This window comes from Uranotaenia lowii, chromosome 3 (genome assembly GCF_029784155.1).
Source record: "Uranotaenia lowii strain MFRU-FL chromosome 3, ASM2978415v1, whole genome shotgun sequence".
NCBI lineage: Eukaryota > Metazoa > Arthropoda > Insecta > Diptera > Culicidae > Uranotaenia > Uranotaenia lowii.
In genome coordinates, this window is record NC_073693.1 from 186,011,118 (window position 1) to 186,029,899 (window position 18,782).

At 35.8% G+C, this 18,782-nt stretch overlaps 1 protein-coding gene across 2 annotated transcripts in view; it reads right to left on the reverse strand.

Moving 5' to 3' along the window:
• The window catches only part of LOC129750639 (serine/arginine repetitive matrix protein 5), a 165,474-nt gene that overhangs the window by 35,912 nt on the left and 110,780 nt on the right, over nt 1-18,782 (reverse strand). For both annotated transcript variants that reach the window (XM_055745637.1, XM_055745636.1), the window contains exons 3-4: nt 16,444-16,813; nt 15,843-16,069 (exon numbers count right to left, since the gene is read on the reverse strand). In XM_055745637.1, coding sequence (XP_055601612.1) covers nt 15,843-16,069; nt 16,444-16,638 — 422 coding nt within the window. In that variant the 5' untranslated portion in view covers nt 16,639-16,813. The remainder of the gene's footprint in view (nt 1-15,842; nt 16,070-16,443; nt 16,814-18,782) is intronic.

An 18,782-nucleotide genomic window follows, 5' to 3' on the forward strand; every position in this document is an offset into this window, starting at 1 on the left:
TAGTTTTAGAGACATTTAGTTTTAACATTTTAAAATTCAGCCATTTATTCAAATTCACGAGATCACAGTTCAATTTATGGACAGCAGCACCAGCATCATCACAAGCAATAAATATCACAGTATCATCGGCAAATAAATTAATATCACAGTGTTTTAGAATTTTCTTCATGTCGTTTATATATAAAATAAAAAGCAGTGGTCCAAGAACGCTTCCTTGAGGTACGCCAAGCGTGGTTTCTTTGGTATTTGATATCACAGAGGAGTATTTGGTTCTTTGAAATCGGTCATCTAAATAGGATATAAGATGTGTATAATATATATACATAACACACATATGTATAAGTTGTTACGTTGGCACAAACCACTATAAAGCGTGATATTTTAGAAACACAAAAATTTAAGTGTATGAAGATTTTGATGGATATGGAAATAATCTTCTAATGAAGTAAAATTATCTTATTTAAATTCTAATAATTTATTCAAACCGGATAAAGAACATTATTTTATGTTCAACAAAAATTAACACTCATCAAACTTGAAAAAAATATCAGCAAACCCACGAGTGATTTTTTTACCTTCAGCAACATTTTTGTGAATGTATGACATCAAAATCCACGCGTTTCCCAAATAAATTAAGTATATTTAGTGTTCTTTGAAACAATTGAATACAGAATAATCAAATAAAGCTAGAACCATTAATACTTTTAAATCAATAGGAACATTCAGTGAACTTGAGAAAAAAATCAGATTGAGTTATATTTCAACCGTCTTTGAAAATTATCGTTAAAGTTACGTAGAGCTTAATCCAACAAATCATATGTTGTAATGCGTATAGGGGAGATGAGGGCATAACGAGCACCCGAGGCATAATGAGAACTACGCTTTTCTACGAAAGTGCGTATTTTCTTAACTAAATTTTCATGAGGATTTGTTTCGTACTTCCTATAGTATTAATTTTTCACAAAAAAAGGAATCTCCTTATCATCTTTACAGAGAAATTTAAAAAAAACTAGCTTGGTTCTCAAGTTACGAAAATATTATAATTTTTGAGCATCACGAAATAAGCTCTTACGATCTTAAAATAACCTTGATCTATACTGTACGCACTGCAACATGATGTACACATTGTTTCTCAATTTTTACCATCAAAAATTTTTTGATTTTTCACTTTTATCAATTTTAAAACACGTTTTTACTTATATTTGTTGACTAGGGGCATATAGAGCACCATATTATCGAGGCATAATGAGCATTTTCTGCCGTAGAATCTAGCAGCGAATTAAAATTGATTTATAGTGCCACACCTTGACTAGTTTTCATCCGACAATTTAGCCTATTGGTAAGGTGTCGAAGAGGTAATCAAAAGACTAGAGTTAGATTTCTGTTCGAGGTGATTTTTTTTCCATTTACTATTCATGATCAATTTTTTAATTGTTACATTATACGGCTAGTAGCATCATCCTCCGAACAAAGCACTTAATGTATGAGCGTGCGTGAATTGTTTGTATTCTACAAACAGACCTAGATTATTTTGTTATTGCTTTGTTTGATGAATCTACGACTCACCTGACTTCATCGAATTGAATTCGCTGCTAGATTCCCCGGCAAAAACGCACATCTTGCTCTGATTAATGGTGCTCATACTGCCTCAGGGGGGGTTCTCATTATGCCTCCACAGTGGCTGGTTTTCAGCTTTTGGCAAATTTTTTTAAAATGCATTTTTTAACGTTTGCATCTAGTTTTTCACGTTTCAGACCGTTAGGGAATAGGCTTTTCAAGTGTCTGAATACGAAACAATAATGTAACCTCCATATTATAGCTATTTTCTATGGTTAAATAACCGTTTTCCTTAAGGTGGCCATTATGCCCCCATCTCCCCTAACCTTGAATGGAATTTCAAATGTTGCTACTTATTCAAGCCTAATCCAAATCCCTCGCCCATTATTTTGACCTTCAAGATATAGAGCTGATATAAATCATTTGAACGGCTGAAGTGAGTCCAAAACACGAATGGCAAAGCTTTTAATTGAATTACCGTTTACCATTAATTAGCGCCGCCGTCGCACCAATTGATGCCCGGTACGATTTCACATACCTCAATCATACCGCGCGGTGGAAAATATCAATCGATTTGGGTGCTGCTGTTGTTATTGTAGGTTCATTAACTGGGCAAGGGCGGAACAACAAGATAAACCTTTAGTAGGTAAAATTGAACTGGCTGTTGTTGCTGGCGCTCACGAGATAAATGAGCTTTAATGTACCAGTACGCAATCATCAGATGCCGGTTGGCTTAAATAGTTAGCTGAGCTAATGTGATTACGACAGTATGCAGGATAATGGGTTTTGATTTTGAGTCTTACATAAAAAAAAGTAATCATAGTCGAGAAAAATATAATTTGCCACCGTTTATAAAACAAACACATATTATAGGGAGAATTGGAATCATGGTCAGAAGTTCCAACAAGCCTTAAAATATTTCTTCAGCTTCCATATTTTGCTGAAGTTCTAGTAATAATTATCAGCTTTATGAGTGATTTCTTTACCCCTCAATTTATCCAGTATCATTCAGCTACAGTTGCGTTCAAAAAAGAATGAAATCGCGCTGAGTAGCGCACAAACTTCCAACTTTGACAGTATGCCATTTCTCGCACAGTTGATACTTTTTCATGAAACTTTCACACAAGCAAGATAAACTCATAAACTCTTTATTCGAACATTTTGCGGGTACAAGTAAGATAGATACAGCTTATTTAGTAAAGGTAAGAAAAATTTAAATTGTCTCACAGAATCAGCTGTAATTTTGTCAAATTTAGAGCTTTCATCTCAAGATTTGGCGAGTTAATGTAAAAAGTACATTCTAGTATGTGGCCATTTTTTTTTAAATCGATGAACGTGATCAAAAGTAGAAGCGGTTTGAATATGAGGTTGATTCCGGGGTAACAAGCGATTTCCTTTTTTATGGTTTTATTAATAGAAACAATGATTTTGCGTTCTCTTATTTGCAGTGGGAATTTTTTCATTCCCAAAATGCTATATTTTTGTCCGTACACTGGTGCTAAGATTGGTTAAAATTCACCGTTTTGCTTCGGAGCACTACCAAACTTTAAGGAATGATTTTTATTAATTTTTTAAAACTCACGCCAAATTTGAGTTAATTCGAAAAATTTTCGGAAAAGTGCAATAAGTTTTGATGTAAAAATGGTAAATTGATGTTTTTTTAATATTGGTGGCTGGTTTTCCACATCTAAATGACGTTATATTATACAGGTACTAGAACCAACCACAAACAATTTTACAATTCATAAACTATCAACATGTATTGAACATTTTCTTCAAAGTTTAATCTTGAAAATCAGTAATAATTCAGGATTTTTTTTTTCGATCAAATTTTCAGTAACCTTCCATTGGTGTTTAAAGCATAAAAATTCAATAAGTACTGACAAAGTAATTTTGTTACAACGTTACAAATTATGAAAAATCGTTGCTCTTAATTTTAAAATTAATTGAAAATTAAATTTTAATTTAATTGATCTATTCTTTCATTTTCACTTACACACGGGAACAGCATTTTTCGAACCTATATCACAATAGCTGATTTTGGTTGATTTTGGCGTCCTGAATTCAAAACATTTGTCAGATTTCGTCAACTACCTGTAGCTTTGAAAATATAGCGTGTGTAATTTTTTTTTAAAATTTATCACTTTTAGGTAAAATTGATCTTTGATAACTGATAAACTTATAAACCTAAATGAAAATTAAAAGCTGATTTTGAATCAATTCACTATCTTTAATTCAATCAAGGATTCATATCTTGCCCAGATATTTGTGTTTAAGATCGCTTTTTAAAAAAATAGTTCTTCAATTTTTAAAAATTACAATAGATAAGATAACAACTAAATTTTTCCATGAATTTCGTCAAAATTCTCGATTTGCTTTAGATTTGGAAAAAATAACAAAAAGAAAACTTTAGTAACTTTTTTCTCTGAAGTCAAAATTACGCACGATCTTCGAGAAAGTTGATAATTGAATTGAAACCTTCATTTTCAAAATATAAAAACTGCACAAATGAATTTTTAGCTATGCGTTTTAAAAAGTAATCTCGAAAAGAATAGCAAATAGGAATAAACTCAATGAATACTTGGAATCAACCCTCCCAAATCAGTCAAAATTATCTCTTGTATTTTTTGAAACTCAGAGAAATATAAATTTAGTTTCTCGTGTTATTTTCAGCTTTTTAACCATAATTTGGCCTTTTAATAACTGTATTTGGAACATTGTCATCAAGGACATTTCAGGATTAAAATACCAGATTTGGTTTGAAAAGCGCCAACAACTGCTTACGTTATTCTTTGGGTGTACCTTGATGAGTTTTTAAACAGAAACCTCCTGGCCAATGGCATAATGATTGCACTCCGAGCTTGGTTCGAGTCAATCAACATTGAACGATGACCTATATGAGAGGTGCTGGGAACAAGCAACACAATCTCACTGTACAATTTTGAGAATCTCAATCTTTAATATGAACCAATAACGACGCCGGCCAAGTCCACAAATCTCACGTTGAATATTATGGCGTTAGGTCAATGTGGCATGGAATATCACCTTGGTAAGCGATTGGCCACTCGAAGGCTGTATACTTCTAAACTTCCAAAGTTTCCTTATGAAACTTCTTATCTATTTTAAACCTTTATCTTGAATCTTTTAATAAGGGATTATAAAAATGTAAGTTCGTAATGTAAATACGAAACTGAGCTGAACTAGGAAAAACAAACGTTGTCCAAAATCATTGGAAAGCAAAACATAACTCTCAATTGCTTAAACAAAATCAATAAAAACGCATTAAAACTATTATTTTTTCGCTTAATATAGTCATCGAATTTAATTGAGAAAAAGCGAGATATCCATATTATAAGGACGGTGGTATTCCTTTCAATTCATCTTTTGATCACTTTTCTATAACTCGTTCTTTGTCGATGTTAATAAATTCAAATGGATTTGAAAAAAATATGGAAAGATACTTAGTCCTTGATAAAAGATATTTAAATCCTGGGACATCTTCTATATATTAGAAGCTCCACCGGCAGGAAGTAAGGTAACCTCTTGTTTCGCTGCTTTCGAAGATTTTCACAGATCCGGATCGTTGTTCGAATGGTCAAAACCGACCAGTAACGGGTTTCTAATGATGCTCACTAAACTTCACACGATTTATTAGTTTTTTCACAATTTATAACAATTACATATGAGAATTTTAGAAATTTGGGCTGGAGAAAAAATTTTCGCTGCTTATTGCACCAAGGCCTACTTCTGTTTCTCAGAAATAAAGTGTTGCGATATTAAATACATAAAAAACGTGCACATATAATTTGAGTCGCCAATGCTATTGATTATTACATTGTTTTGATGTGGAATTTTGTTATGTAGAATATTACACTAATCGGAAACTTTGCCAATATTATCTGTGTGATACCCTGCTCTACTACATCAAAATGATGGATACACCGTGATCTTGGAAGAACACAACATGGAGTCAGGTATCAACAACAAAGTATAGATTTGGGGAATGTTGAACGTAAAGTGCGAGAATCATGAAGTGCGACGGGTTTCTCTATGTCCGAAGTGCCACAAACTGGCGACGAGGATGGGATCCAATAAAAGGTAAGAAGGAATACAAATGCCACGAAACGGACGAAATATCCGTGAGCTCCGGAGAATTGCGACACCGTTCAGCAGTGAAGAGGTTTCTTGTTCTAGCCTCGAAATAAATCAGTCGGACGAAAAGGTTCATTGCATTCAAGTGATGCGTAGGTAGATAACAAAATTTATATGACCGGTTTTCCGGATTTACCAAATTAATATTCTATTTTTATTTGCTTGTCCGCTATGGGACGGCTAAGACCAATATGATCCAACATGCCGAAATAAAATTCTTTAAGATGAATGAAATCTATTCTATTTACATAACCTGGGTGACTCAGTCCGGGGTTAACGAGTTGATCGGAAAGCTTTGTTTCTGAATGGAGCATTCTGATTCTAAATATTATACGTAAATTATTAATTAAATATATTTATTCCAACAAACTGAAGTTGTTCATTCTGATAGGAAGGTTTTATTCGACAGAAATAAGAACGCTATTGAAGATCAATCATTTCTTAACTCCTTAAGATTTAAGTGGACCTGATGGATGGCTGCTGGAAATTTTACTTACATGGAAAAAAGATTATGAACTAAGAATAGTTTAATTTATTTGAGTGAGTTTCCCATCAGAATACTTCAATGTAATGTTTGTGTGTATTTAAAAAAAAATAATAATAATAATAAATAAACTATCTCGTTTGTAGATTTACAAATGTGAAGTGAAATGGCATATAGAAATTTATGAAAAAAAGTAATCAACTATGAATATTTTCGTAATAAGTTCAATAACCAAGAAGTGATATAATTGCTACAATAAAATTCTGAATCATCGAAAGTTTAGTTTTGGATTTCATAATTCCTTTTCATTTGAGAATTATCTTACGATTTGGTTGTCGAAAATTTAAAACCAAGTCAACAATAGCGAAAAGATATAAAAAAAAAGTCGCGAATGACACAAAGAAATTAAAACGACTATAATTGAAAAAAATAAAAAAATAAAAAAAAAACTCAAGGAATATATGAAGTGAGTTTCATACGGTTGGATTAAAAATTTGCATAATCCTTTGCACAAAGATATAGTAAAAAAAAAAAAAAATTAAGTATTGAAAAAATGTTTGAAATATGCTGTATAATATGGACCTCGCAGAGGTTGATTTGAATGTGCTTGGCACGGGTCTCTATGACTGGAAAAGAGAGCTACGGATGGCTTTGAAATATTTAAGAGGTGTTGGTAAATGTTGTAGAACATGAACCTCGTTGGAGGTTGATTGAATGTGCTTAGCACGGGTCTTTATGACTGATTACTGAATGCAGAAACAACACGGGCCAAAATGGTCGGGATAAATGTGCTGTTTTGTCAGGCACGGGACTCCAGGAGTTCGCTGAATGTGTTTGTTAAGAAACACGGGCCGAATTGGTCGGGATGAATGTGCTGCATTGTCAGGCACGGGACCCTAGGAGTCCGCTAGATGTGTTTCTTAAAAATGAAAACACGGACCAAATTGGTCGGGATGAATGTGCTGCTTCATTGTCAGGCACGGGACTTAAAAGTCTGTTGAATGTGTTTATTTAAACACGGACCCATAAGGTTGCGATCGTTGTGCATCTGAAAACTGACTCAGGTTCTAAGAACCATTCGTAGATTTAGTTGAAAGCACTGAAATATTAGAGGTAAATAACTGGGACAAATGAAAAATGAGGTTTTGTTTATGTGTACTGGACCTCATTAGATTCAAGCCCTGTGAGGAATTTGATTAACAAAAAAAAAAAAAGTATATTGCGGTTCAGAGTAGATTCAAATACATTCATTGATTAGCATACTTCAAAGAAAAAATCGGATATTGATATTTCAAAAGGAGAAACGAGAATTGATAGTATTTGTTCTAATAGGCTATTTCTAGACAGAGTTACATTTGATTACAGAAGAAAGGCAGTTGTTGTGGTTTCGACTAGTAACATTGTTGGGGTGTACGATAAGTTGATCGGTCGAAAACAGTTTATCAAAGCTTTGACAGTTGGACGGTTTTTGTGGGATGCTCACTACGTACTCTTGAAATGTGCGCTTTGAGGTGAGTAGATGGCTAGCTTCAGGGCAACATAGATCTTCTAAGATTCAGTAGATGTGAGTTTTATCGAAGCGGGGCCAAGTAATACTGGACTATGATTTGTGCACACACGAAAGTGATACAAACGAAGTTAATTTATAATCAGGCGATTGAAATCAATAACAATTTGAAGAGCAGAAAAAGAAATCATATAAAAGCGATAGGATCGCGTAGGATACATGAATACTTGTATGATGAATTGATCTCCAGAGTAAACGAACTACTGACACTTACTTTAACAGACTGCGCAATCGTGAGCGTGTAGTTTCCTTTTTATAACATGTGAATTGCAAAGATTCTGATTTTGACTATTTTAGGGATTTGGGAACTTACTGATTTTGATTTCAAAGAAAAACTTCGATACAGCTGAAAACAAAACAATATTTAACATTCCGAGATGAGTTTGGTTACGGTGTGTAGGCATCACTGATTTACTGTGAAGCTCTATTGTAAATAAACTTAAGATCGGAAGGCACAATTTTCGCATACTTTTAGATAACGTATTGATTTTAAGCTTACAACATTTCTGACTGCAGATCGTACAGAAGTGTCAAGTGTGTAAGAGAAAAAAAAACATTATCAGTACTAAAAACAGGAAAGCTCTAACAGACCCCTGTGGCTGAGCAACTGTATATCATAATATTGAAAGATTATCACGATTCGCTGTTGATTATAACTTGAACTTTAGTAAGAAAGCTTCTTAGTAGTAAGTTTCTAGAAACCCTCAAACAGAGTTACTAACTATTGTGTATCGATTTTCAGCCTTTAAAACTAGAAAAAAAACAAAACAAAAAAATATGAAGCAGGTTCTTCGTGATCAATGTGGTGGAAAGAGTAAAAGTGTACCTCATTGCCTCGTGATCTGTTCTAGATTGTTGACAGGTCAAAATTTGGAAAAAAAACCGATGCACTCTACAGTGTACTTACTAATGCCGTTTTCGTTTTTCTCCACTAGCGCGGGGCAAATCTTTTTCTGAATAAACGAACAGAATCGTTACCCGGGACGATGCAAATATATGGTTGCTATACTCACCCTTATGTTTACCCCCAACATTGACAACTTTTACGGGATGCAACCGCCTGCTTGAGGTTCAAATCTCGGGCCGAACCGAACATAATAACAGCAGTTAGGGCAAAACTCGTGGGTAACTAGGTTGCCACTGCCAATAAACGAAAACACTATAATGTAGAATTCTTTTTACAACAAACAAGAGGAAGGCGAATAAAACAGTTGGGTTACTATATTGGTAAGAATTACAATTACAGTTACAAGAAATCTTTATCGAACAGTGAACTTCTTTTATAAGTACATAGTCTCTTAACCATGCTAGTAAAAAAAAAATATATATGGGTATATGAAATCACTTATTATTTTTATTTATAGATTTATAGATTTATGTATGATAAGATGCTCGACATATTTATCTTCTGTCGCTTGTGAAGTATTTAGAACAGAAGTACTTGAGTGAGAGGTTTTGTATACCCATAGTACGCTTACAGTTTCAAATAAATTTCGAAAAGAAGGAGATAATAAAGGAAGTGGTTCAATAAACGAATCATGATTAACTAAGCAACAGTGTAGTAGCAACAGAGGTTAAAAAAAAATTGAAACAATTTAGTAGTTTGCAATTTAATTGTATTTAGATCGATGCACAGAAGTAAAGAAACAAAGAAGGGAATATAGCACTAAAGAAACTTATAATGGTCTCCGAACGATGGTTAATATTATTTCTTTCATTTGGAAAATAATAGATTAAAATTCTTTGAGAAAAGAGGGGATGTGATACCCTGCTCTACTACATCAAAATGATGGATACACCGTGATCTTGGAAGAACACAACATGGAGTCAGGTATCAACAACAAAGTATAGATTTGGGGAATGTTGAACGTAAAGTGCGAGAATCATGAAGTGCGACGGGTTTCTCTATGTCCGAAGTGCCACAATCTGTGTTTATACTGAGCTATCATCAAGGTTGCCGAAATTACAGAAAAATCTGTAATTTCACAGAATTTTTTAATTTTGAATGAATTTCCAAAATTTTAGTGTTTTTTGCCAATAAAAAAAATATTCTTCTTGCTTTTAATAAGAATGGTATGAAAAGATTTCTAATGTTAATTGATTCTCCTCAACTAAAATGTAAAAAAAGACACAATTTGTCATGAATTTTCAATGGACATAATGGAAATAGCATCACAGAAAACCATCACAGAATTTTTGGGTAAAATCACAGAAATTCAGAATTTTATGCTCAAATTCAGCATCAATTTCAGAATTTATGCTCAAAAACACAGATTTTTTTTCGGCAGCCTTGGCTATCACATGTTATTGGTACTATTTAAGTTGTGACTAGCACTGTAACCTTGTGAACATTTTATGTTTCAATTTATTATTATTTTTTAACAATTTTTATATAATTTCAATTTATTTGGAAAAGTAGGCGTTGCGCCACGGCAAACGCACGTGTTTTTTTTTCGCTCGTGGCAATTTTTGGAAATTTGTTTATTTTTGGTGATTTATAGGAAAATGTTTTCAAGGAACATAACCGAAATAGGACTAAAAAAGGCTAGAATTCATTATGATCATGAGCAGCTGGTAATCAAATTGTTAGTGCTTCTCTGGTGTTTAATTTGTACTTTCTGTAGCTCTGACGGGAACCGGACACCAACAAATATGAAAGAAACTCTGGTCGGAGCTTAAATTTTTAGTGTTGTAATTGAAAATTAGAAAACAATTTTAAATTTAAAAATTTATATGGGTGCTAAGAGAAAATGAATCAATTTATGCTGTGTGGTTGGAAAACGGATTTTTAACAGGATCTTGAAAATACAGGTTTTGATCTATTCATAGTCGGTTATCTAAAGTATGGCGACGTGTGTGTTACAGCGTACTTACTGAGATTTGGAAAAATAAAAACGGGTTGTACTACGTAGGAAAGTGGACTTGACACAAGGAATCGGTTACGGTAAAAAATTTTGATCGGAAAAGCAAAATATGTTTGGTGTGGTTGGGGTGAAAATATTTTTACCATCAGTGAAGTGTTTTTTTTTTGCCGTTTTCGTCCATATGTGATCTTGTTTTATGTTGCTACAACTACTCTGGTTTTACTCATTTTTGTGGTTTTGTGCCAACGTAAGAACTTATACTACACATATAATATACGGCGTATTACAGGACACGACACTTAACGTTCTTACTAACATAAAAGGATTTAAAATTACCTTTTTTTGTCGACCGGTTTCGGGCTCGATGTTGCCCATCTACAGGACGATGTCCGACTGGTTACTAAAAGGAAAAACACTAACACAGCTTCATACTACTGCATAGTATTCGTCGAAGGATGGTCAAATCATTTTTGGTTGGCCAAGTTGAAAAGTGGCGATATGATTGGCGGGTCGTCCTCGTTCATTAAAGGCCTCTCAGAAGTTGTTATAAACATAGATTCCCAGGCATTTATATGTGACGCTTTGCGTATACATTTTTTGAATCTAACCTTTTCCCAATCTATAGAGTGGTTAGATTCCGATGCGTGGGCAGCTACGCTGGACTCGTTGGTTTTGTTGTTATCCACATGGTGAGTGGAACGGCAAACTGACTCATTGAGATTCTTCTTTTTCTGGTTTGAAGGCGGTTGCATTATTCCGGAACTTTTTCCTCTCGTGTTTGCGAAGAATTTTATGAAACGCAGCTTGTTTTTGAGCACCGAAATGATTGGAGTCTGCTGTTATGTAGCGATCAGTAGATGTTGGTTTTCTGTAGATCCCAAATTTTACCGTGTTATCATCTTTTCTGGAGATTAACAAATCGAGGAATGGAAGTTTTCCATCTATTTCTTTCTCCACGGTAAATTTGATCGAACTGTGTTGACAGTTCAAAAGCTCCAGGGTTTGTGGGAGATATCGTTCTTTGACCGTGGCGAAGATGTCATCTACATATCGCCACCAAACTCGGGGGAAAAGTTTTTCGCTTTTTTCGAGATCGTGTTCAAAATCGCTCATAAACAATTCGGCTAGCAAGGGGGAAAGTTTGCTCCCCATGCTTAGTCCGAAGGTTTGTTTATAGAACTTACCCCGGAATAGGAAGAAGTTTTGGTTCATACAAACCTCAGCTACGGTCACGTACGCCTCTATATTATTTGGTGGTGCTCGGCGTCGTTCTAGATGTCTACGTAGGCTGCGCAAGGCGTCAGGAATGGGGACGCTCGGAAAAAGGAGGTGAAATTTTATGCCATTTTCGTTTTCTCCACTGGCGCGAGGCAAAACTTTTTCTGAATAAACAAACTAAATCGTCACCCGGGACGATGCAAATATATGGTTGCTATAGTCAACCTTATGCTTACCCCCAACACTGACAACTTCTACAGGTTGCAACCGCCTGCTTTAGGTTCAAACCTCGGGCAAAACTAGTGGACTTCTGAATTAATAAACGAACACAATAACAGCAGTTAGAGCAAAACTCGTGGATAACTAGGTTGCCACTGCTAATAAACGAAAACACTATTAGTCTCGTTTGACGTCTCCGCACTTTTTCCGAGCGTCCCCATTCCTGACGCCTTGCGCAGCCTACGTAGACATCTAGAACGACGCCGAGCACCACCAAATAATATAGAGGCGAACGTGACCGTAGCTGAGGTTTGTATGAACCAAAACTTCTTCCTATTCCGGGGTAAGTTCTATAAACAAACCTTCGGACTAAGCATGGGGAGCAAACTTTCCCCCTTGCTAGCCGAATTGTTTATGAGCGATTTTGAACACGATCTCGAAAAAAGCGAAAAACTTTTCCCCCGAGTTTGGTGGCGATATGTAGATGACATCTTCGCCACGGTCAAAGAACGATATCTCCCACAAACCCTGGAGCTTTTGAACTGTCAACACAGTTCGATCAAATTTACCGTGGAGAAAGAAATAGATGGAAAACTTCCATTCCTCGATTTGTTAATCTCCAGAAAAGATGATAACACGGTAAAATTTGGGATCTACAGAAAACCAACATCTACTGATCGCTACATAACAGCAGACTCCAATCATTTCGGTGCTCAAAAACAAGCTGCGTTTCACTCCATGGCACATCGTTTATACAACATACCTATGGAAACCAGTGAGTTTAGAATGAAAAAGAAAAAATATTATCGGCCGCAAATTTGAATGGATACGACAAAGAGTTTGTTCATAAAATTCTTCGCAAACACGAGAGGAAAAAGTTCCGGAATAATGCAACCGCCTTCAAACCAGAAAAAGAAGAATCTCAATGAGTCAGTTTGCCGTTCCACTCACCACTGACTAACGATATTCGAAAGATTCTCTCTAACCATGGTTTGAAAGTTGCATACAAAAGCTCCAACACCTTAAAGGATCGGTTGGTGTCACTGAAAGACAAAGTCCCGCCGGAAGAAAGATCCGGAATTTACGAGATTCCGTGTGAGACTTGTCCAGCAGTTTATATTGGCCAGACAAGACGAAAATTTAAAACTCGAATAAAAGAACATAAAAACGCTGTGGATAACAACAAAACCAACGAGTCCAGCGTAGCTGCCCACGCATCGGAATCTAACCACTCTATAGATTGGGAAAAGGTTAGATTCAAAAAATGTATACGCAAAGCGTCACATATAAATGCCTGGGAATCTATGTTTATAACAACTTCTGAGAGGCCTTTAATGAACGAGGACGACCCGCCAATCATATCGCCACTTTTCAACTTGGCCAACCAAAAATGATTTGACCATCCTTCGACGAATACTATGCAGTAGTATGAAGCTGTGTTAGTGTTTTTCCTTTTAGTAACCAGTCGGACATCGTCCTGTAGATGGGCAACATCGAGCCCGAAACCGGTCGACAAAAAAAGGTAATTTTAAATCCTTTTATGTTAGTAAGAACGTTAAGTGTCGTGTCCTGTAATACGCCGTATATTATATGTGTACTCTGGTTTTTCAAATGGAAATTGTTGAAAAACAACTCATGGTTGAGTATTGAAGCACCGCAAAGCTAAGTATCCTTGAGAATTGTCATGTATTTATTTTGAAACTTTGTTAAAGGTTCTAAGAAGATCAATAACAAAAATGAATTTTAAATTTTACAATTGGGTTTCGAAGAAACTTGTTTTCATAATGTTGTCTTCAAATTGAAATATTCTTACTTTAAAATATTCACTCAAATGAATGTAAAATAAAATTTTTTTGAAAGAACCTTTCGAACTCTAAAGAGACCTCGAAAAGTTTTATGTTATAATCTCATTTTCTGTGTCTCTTTTTATTTTCAAGAGCAAGTAGGGGAACATGCTCTATTATGCGCCACCTAAGCGAATCGCTGATTTCCTATGTACTCCATGTACAAATAGTGTTAAAAATGGGTGTAATCGATGAAGAAAGGTGTTTTCTACAAATGCCTATGATTTTTTATTACTCAAATTGCTATAGTTGCTTCAAAAACTTGATTTTTAAAAACCGTATTCAAATCCACAGAACAAAACTGTATTGCAAATACGCGCCGCTGTGTATTCAATACGCGCCTAGCAGCCGAACACACCCGAAAGCAGCCGAATACCGAAAACACTGACTGGAAAAAAAAATCAAAATGGACTAATCAAAATAAAAATAAAATGAAATGTAGATTTTTTGGGCTGAATTAACGCTCAAACTATGGTTTTAGACTTTTTGTTCATTTTCAATGAAAATTAGCCTTTTTGAAAAATTAATACTATTTTCAGCCTACTATGATTGGCGCGTTATAACGAGCGCATGGGCCGTGATAGAACAAACCCATAAAAAGCATACCTTGGCGAGTTCAGTATGATTTTTAAGCATAAAATCATAGTTTAGATTCTCCTCTATCGATGTTTCAGAAAATATTGTCTTATTCGTTTTTCTCTGCTCAGTGACACCTTATTGAAAGTGTTTTAAAAACCTAAATTGTGAAATTATCACGACACAGGGGCATTTTGAGGAAAAATTCATACTTGCCATGACCAATCACAGCATTTAAAACAAATTGGTAGTATTTTGCAGGCTTAAAATGTTTCAGATTCTTCAAAACAAGGGTGGCGCGTTTTAGCCACATGGGGCGTTATATGAACTTTTCCCTTAAAGGCTTTATATCCTTGGTCAATGACCAGAAATAATTTTTTTTGCTGTAGATATAAGCTTTTAAACGTGTATCGATACGCTTCGAAATGTTTAAAAAGTTGTAGTTCTAAATACTTAAAATCTTAACGGCATAAAAGTTTGAATGGTTGTATAATGTTGCCAGAATTAAGAATGATTTTTAATATTTCACTTTTTCCAAAGAAAGTTTCATACAAATTTGAAAGCCTTTGAGGTTCGGTTTTCAGTTATCCGATGAAGCTAAAATTTAGCCAGTGCTGTTTAATAATTGATTCGATCAAGATTGAGGAATGAGAGCTTGGCTACAAAAATTACAAAATAAGGGCCAACCTTCTGACAATTAACGTTTGAATTTACGAGAAACATAATTTGAAAATGATCTTGGACTGATAGAACTGAGATGTTCAGAAGTATTTAGAAAACAGTCAGAAAATTTCAGTGATATCTTCCAGCTTTTGTCGTAGATACGATAAATTTAAATGAGTTTAAAAATAAAATAATTAAATATCACGATTTTTCTACAGTGCCCTGAGAAAAAAGAATGTAGAAAAAATAATAATTATAGATTAAATATTTTAGTTGATGATTTCAAGATCACCTATCTCTTCGTTGATGAGAACGATGGTGTCGTTCATGAACACCTTTATAAATACGAGCTCTCATTTCTGGCTTAAACGTTGAGTGAGAAAGAACTCCCGTGATCTCTAATCTGGTCCATAAAACGGATTCATTGTGTCTGACGTGAGATAAGCGCTCAAAGACAACTGTCAACGACGGACCGAAAAACAAGTGACTCAACTGAGTATAACTGTTAAACTTCTGGAGCTTGCCTTGCATAATTAGCTACATTATTGTGGATTGTGCATGATTCCATCTGGCTCTGTGGCCGAGCTGGCAGCAGCGCTTGATTGTTCCATCTCGCGGAGCAATGAAACGCAGTGACAATGAAACGAAAAACTCTTGCCTGACGGCATGAAATTGAGCATAGCGTGTCACAAACTCACCTAGTTTCTAGTTCGGCGAATCTCTTCTGATTTTCGGCTCTATTGATCAATATCTGCAGCTGCTCGTTCATGGCCTGGGCTGTGGCTTCCGAATCGCACCGGTAGGCGTGCACGTGGAGTGGACACTTGGTGGCCGGGTTGTACAGAAGCAGAATGCACGCGACCACATCCTCCGCCTGGACGGAACATGTAATGGCCCCGTGAGGAATGAAATGCTTGGCAGAACCCTTGGGAGAAAGATAATTCAAAACATAATTAGGTCTTACTGTCAGACTTGCTTCTTCATAAATATTCTAGTCAACTTTCCACGACCATGAGAACGGCGGCCGCCATATTTACGATTTGACAAATCCCAACTGGAAAATGACAGATTATCGCGATTTCGATCGTGGAAAGCTAACTTGGTTTAAGCGTTTCTTCGAGTTAAAAAAAATCAGCTAAGTTCAAAATTCATCTCATGGAACATTTCTAATCTTTTAAGTTGCCGGGCTTTTTGAGTTTCTTTCGTTGCAAAACATTACTTCATCAGAAAACTAGAAAATGTTAAAGGACTTCTGTTCTCATGTAGTATAAATTTCAACGGCTTTGTCGCAATACTCACTTGTATGATTTTTAACCCCTTGTGTGATATCTGCAGCGTCACTTTGAGCGGTTCGCGTTCCTTGGATTTCTCGATCAGCCGCGGGATTACCGGCAGCAGGACACGGGACCCTCGCAGTCCTTTCGCTTCCTGTGCTCCGAGGAACCACACATAGTAGGATGCCTTCTGAACATCCTTACGCAATCGCAGTGCCATAATCGTAACACCACTTGAGGATACATAGACAGTCGCAATCCAGCCCGAAAATATCGTTCAGTCGGTGCGGCTTGTTTTTTTTTCTTCGTCTCCTAATACTCCTTTCCTTGAATATTTGTCTACTCTGCGCGGTCAGCCAAAGGCAGTTTCAAAACGGCCAAACAGGCTACATGATCTGTAATGAAAGCAAAATCGAAATAACGAACAATGCAATTAAAACATTAAACTTCATCGGGCGATTATTTTCATAATCGACTAGTTTTGCATAAGCGTGTGCCGGAAAGTGATGTGAAAAATGTTTGGTTTTGCTTTTCAGTATAATTTTTTACGCTCTTTGCGCTCGTCGGCTATTCTTCATGGAACTCTGGGTCCGCCATGGATGGGAAAGATGTGATCTTCAAGATGGGCAGGTTTGCCTCCGCGGATCATTGGTAATAATTACACACTAATTCGTAAAATGGTACCCAGACTAATTTGGCGGCGGCATCTGGCGAACAGGTGGGCTTTGTTGTACGAAATGATTTCGATTGATTTCGAACAATGAAACAAATTCGTGAATGGTTCACTGGAAAAGTGTCCGATTTACAATTATCGGACAAAATATCATATACGTTTTCACTTAAAGAAATTGGACTGTTATGATTTTTTTTGTAAAATAACTTATTGAAAAAATTTCTCAACCGATCTTTAACATCCGTTCTTTTTTGTATTTAGATTAAAACTGAAAAATGTGACTCGAATTTTAAATCCTATTACGGGACTAAAAATTAAATCTGAAAATCTAGTAAAGAACAAAATTGAGATCAAGAATCGAAACCTATTCTCTACGTAAAGAGAATACGCCTTGAACTCTTTTCTCAAGACTTGTTTACGTATGTATGAGAACCCACCAGTGGCTGATATTTAGCTCTTTCGACTCGAGTCGGTACGGGAAGTCTCGATCGCACGTTCAAATATTGTTTATGCTTAACTCATCAACAATATTTGCAATACAACCAAGGGGTCCGTTACCACTGGTTTATGAAAGTTTTAAGAGAGCTTGAACCACACCCAGACTTGTAAACCATCGACATTTTCTCTGACAGTCGCACAGCCTGCTTTTATCAGTTTCATTGTTCGTGCCATCAACACTTCCCGGCAATGTTATACAAACCGTGTGGAGCACTTCTCTCAGATTTCCCCTTTTTTGACAGATTTAAGCTTTTTTCTTCAAATTTGAGCTTTCATCTCCTATGCTCTCATGACAAAAAAGCTTAAATCTGAGGAGAAAAAGCTTAAAAACAAGATTAACCAACACTTAGTTGAAAGATGTTGGTCACACGATACATAGACAAATCCTGTATCGTTGCCGGGACCTGGCCAACAAACGAATGCGACTAAACACTTGCCGAACAGTCGACTACCATCAAACGAAACGACATTCATTCTTCTTTGTGTGGTTGTCGACGAAAAGTCGTGTCTTGGTCACTTCCCGGCAATGCTATTCAAACCGTGTGGAGCACATCTCTCAGATTTCCCCTTTTTTTTCCCTCGTTTTGACAGATTTAAGCTTTTTTCCTCAGATTTAAACTTTCGTCTCCTATGCTCTCAAGGCAAAAAAAGCTTAAATCTGAGAAAAAAAAGCTTAAAAACGAGATTCACGAGCACATATTTAAAAGATGTTGGTCACACGATACATAGACAAATCGTGTAACGTTGCAGGGATCTGGTCTTGGTACACGAAAGCGATAATTTGATGGTCAAACGACCATAATTCCCGACAGTTTACGACATCGCCTATCTCTTTCACGCAGCAGAACTTACAGGCTCAATAAGCAAATGCAATCTTTTCTATTTACTCCCTCCTATTGAAAAAAAAATCGCCACTCTGCAGCCTCTGCAGCGCCGGGTGATGTTTGGTTGTGTTGGTCGAACAATGTGGAATGATTATATACGCAAGAGCGACGAAAGTCAAACGACTAACCACAACAAAGATCAATATTTCATTTGACATTTTTTTGCTCTCCGATCAAACGATTGCGCTCTCCATGATTGTCACGAACGATGTGTTGTGGATGTCTCCGAAAAAATTCAAACGATCCGCGATGCCAGGTAAATTTTTGACGTTTTGGAGTTAGGACAAATGTATGGCCGTTTTCGAAAGC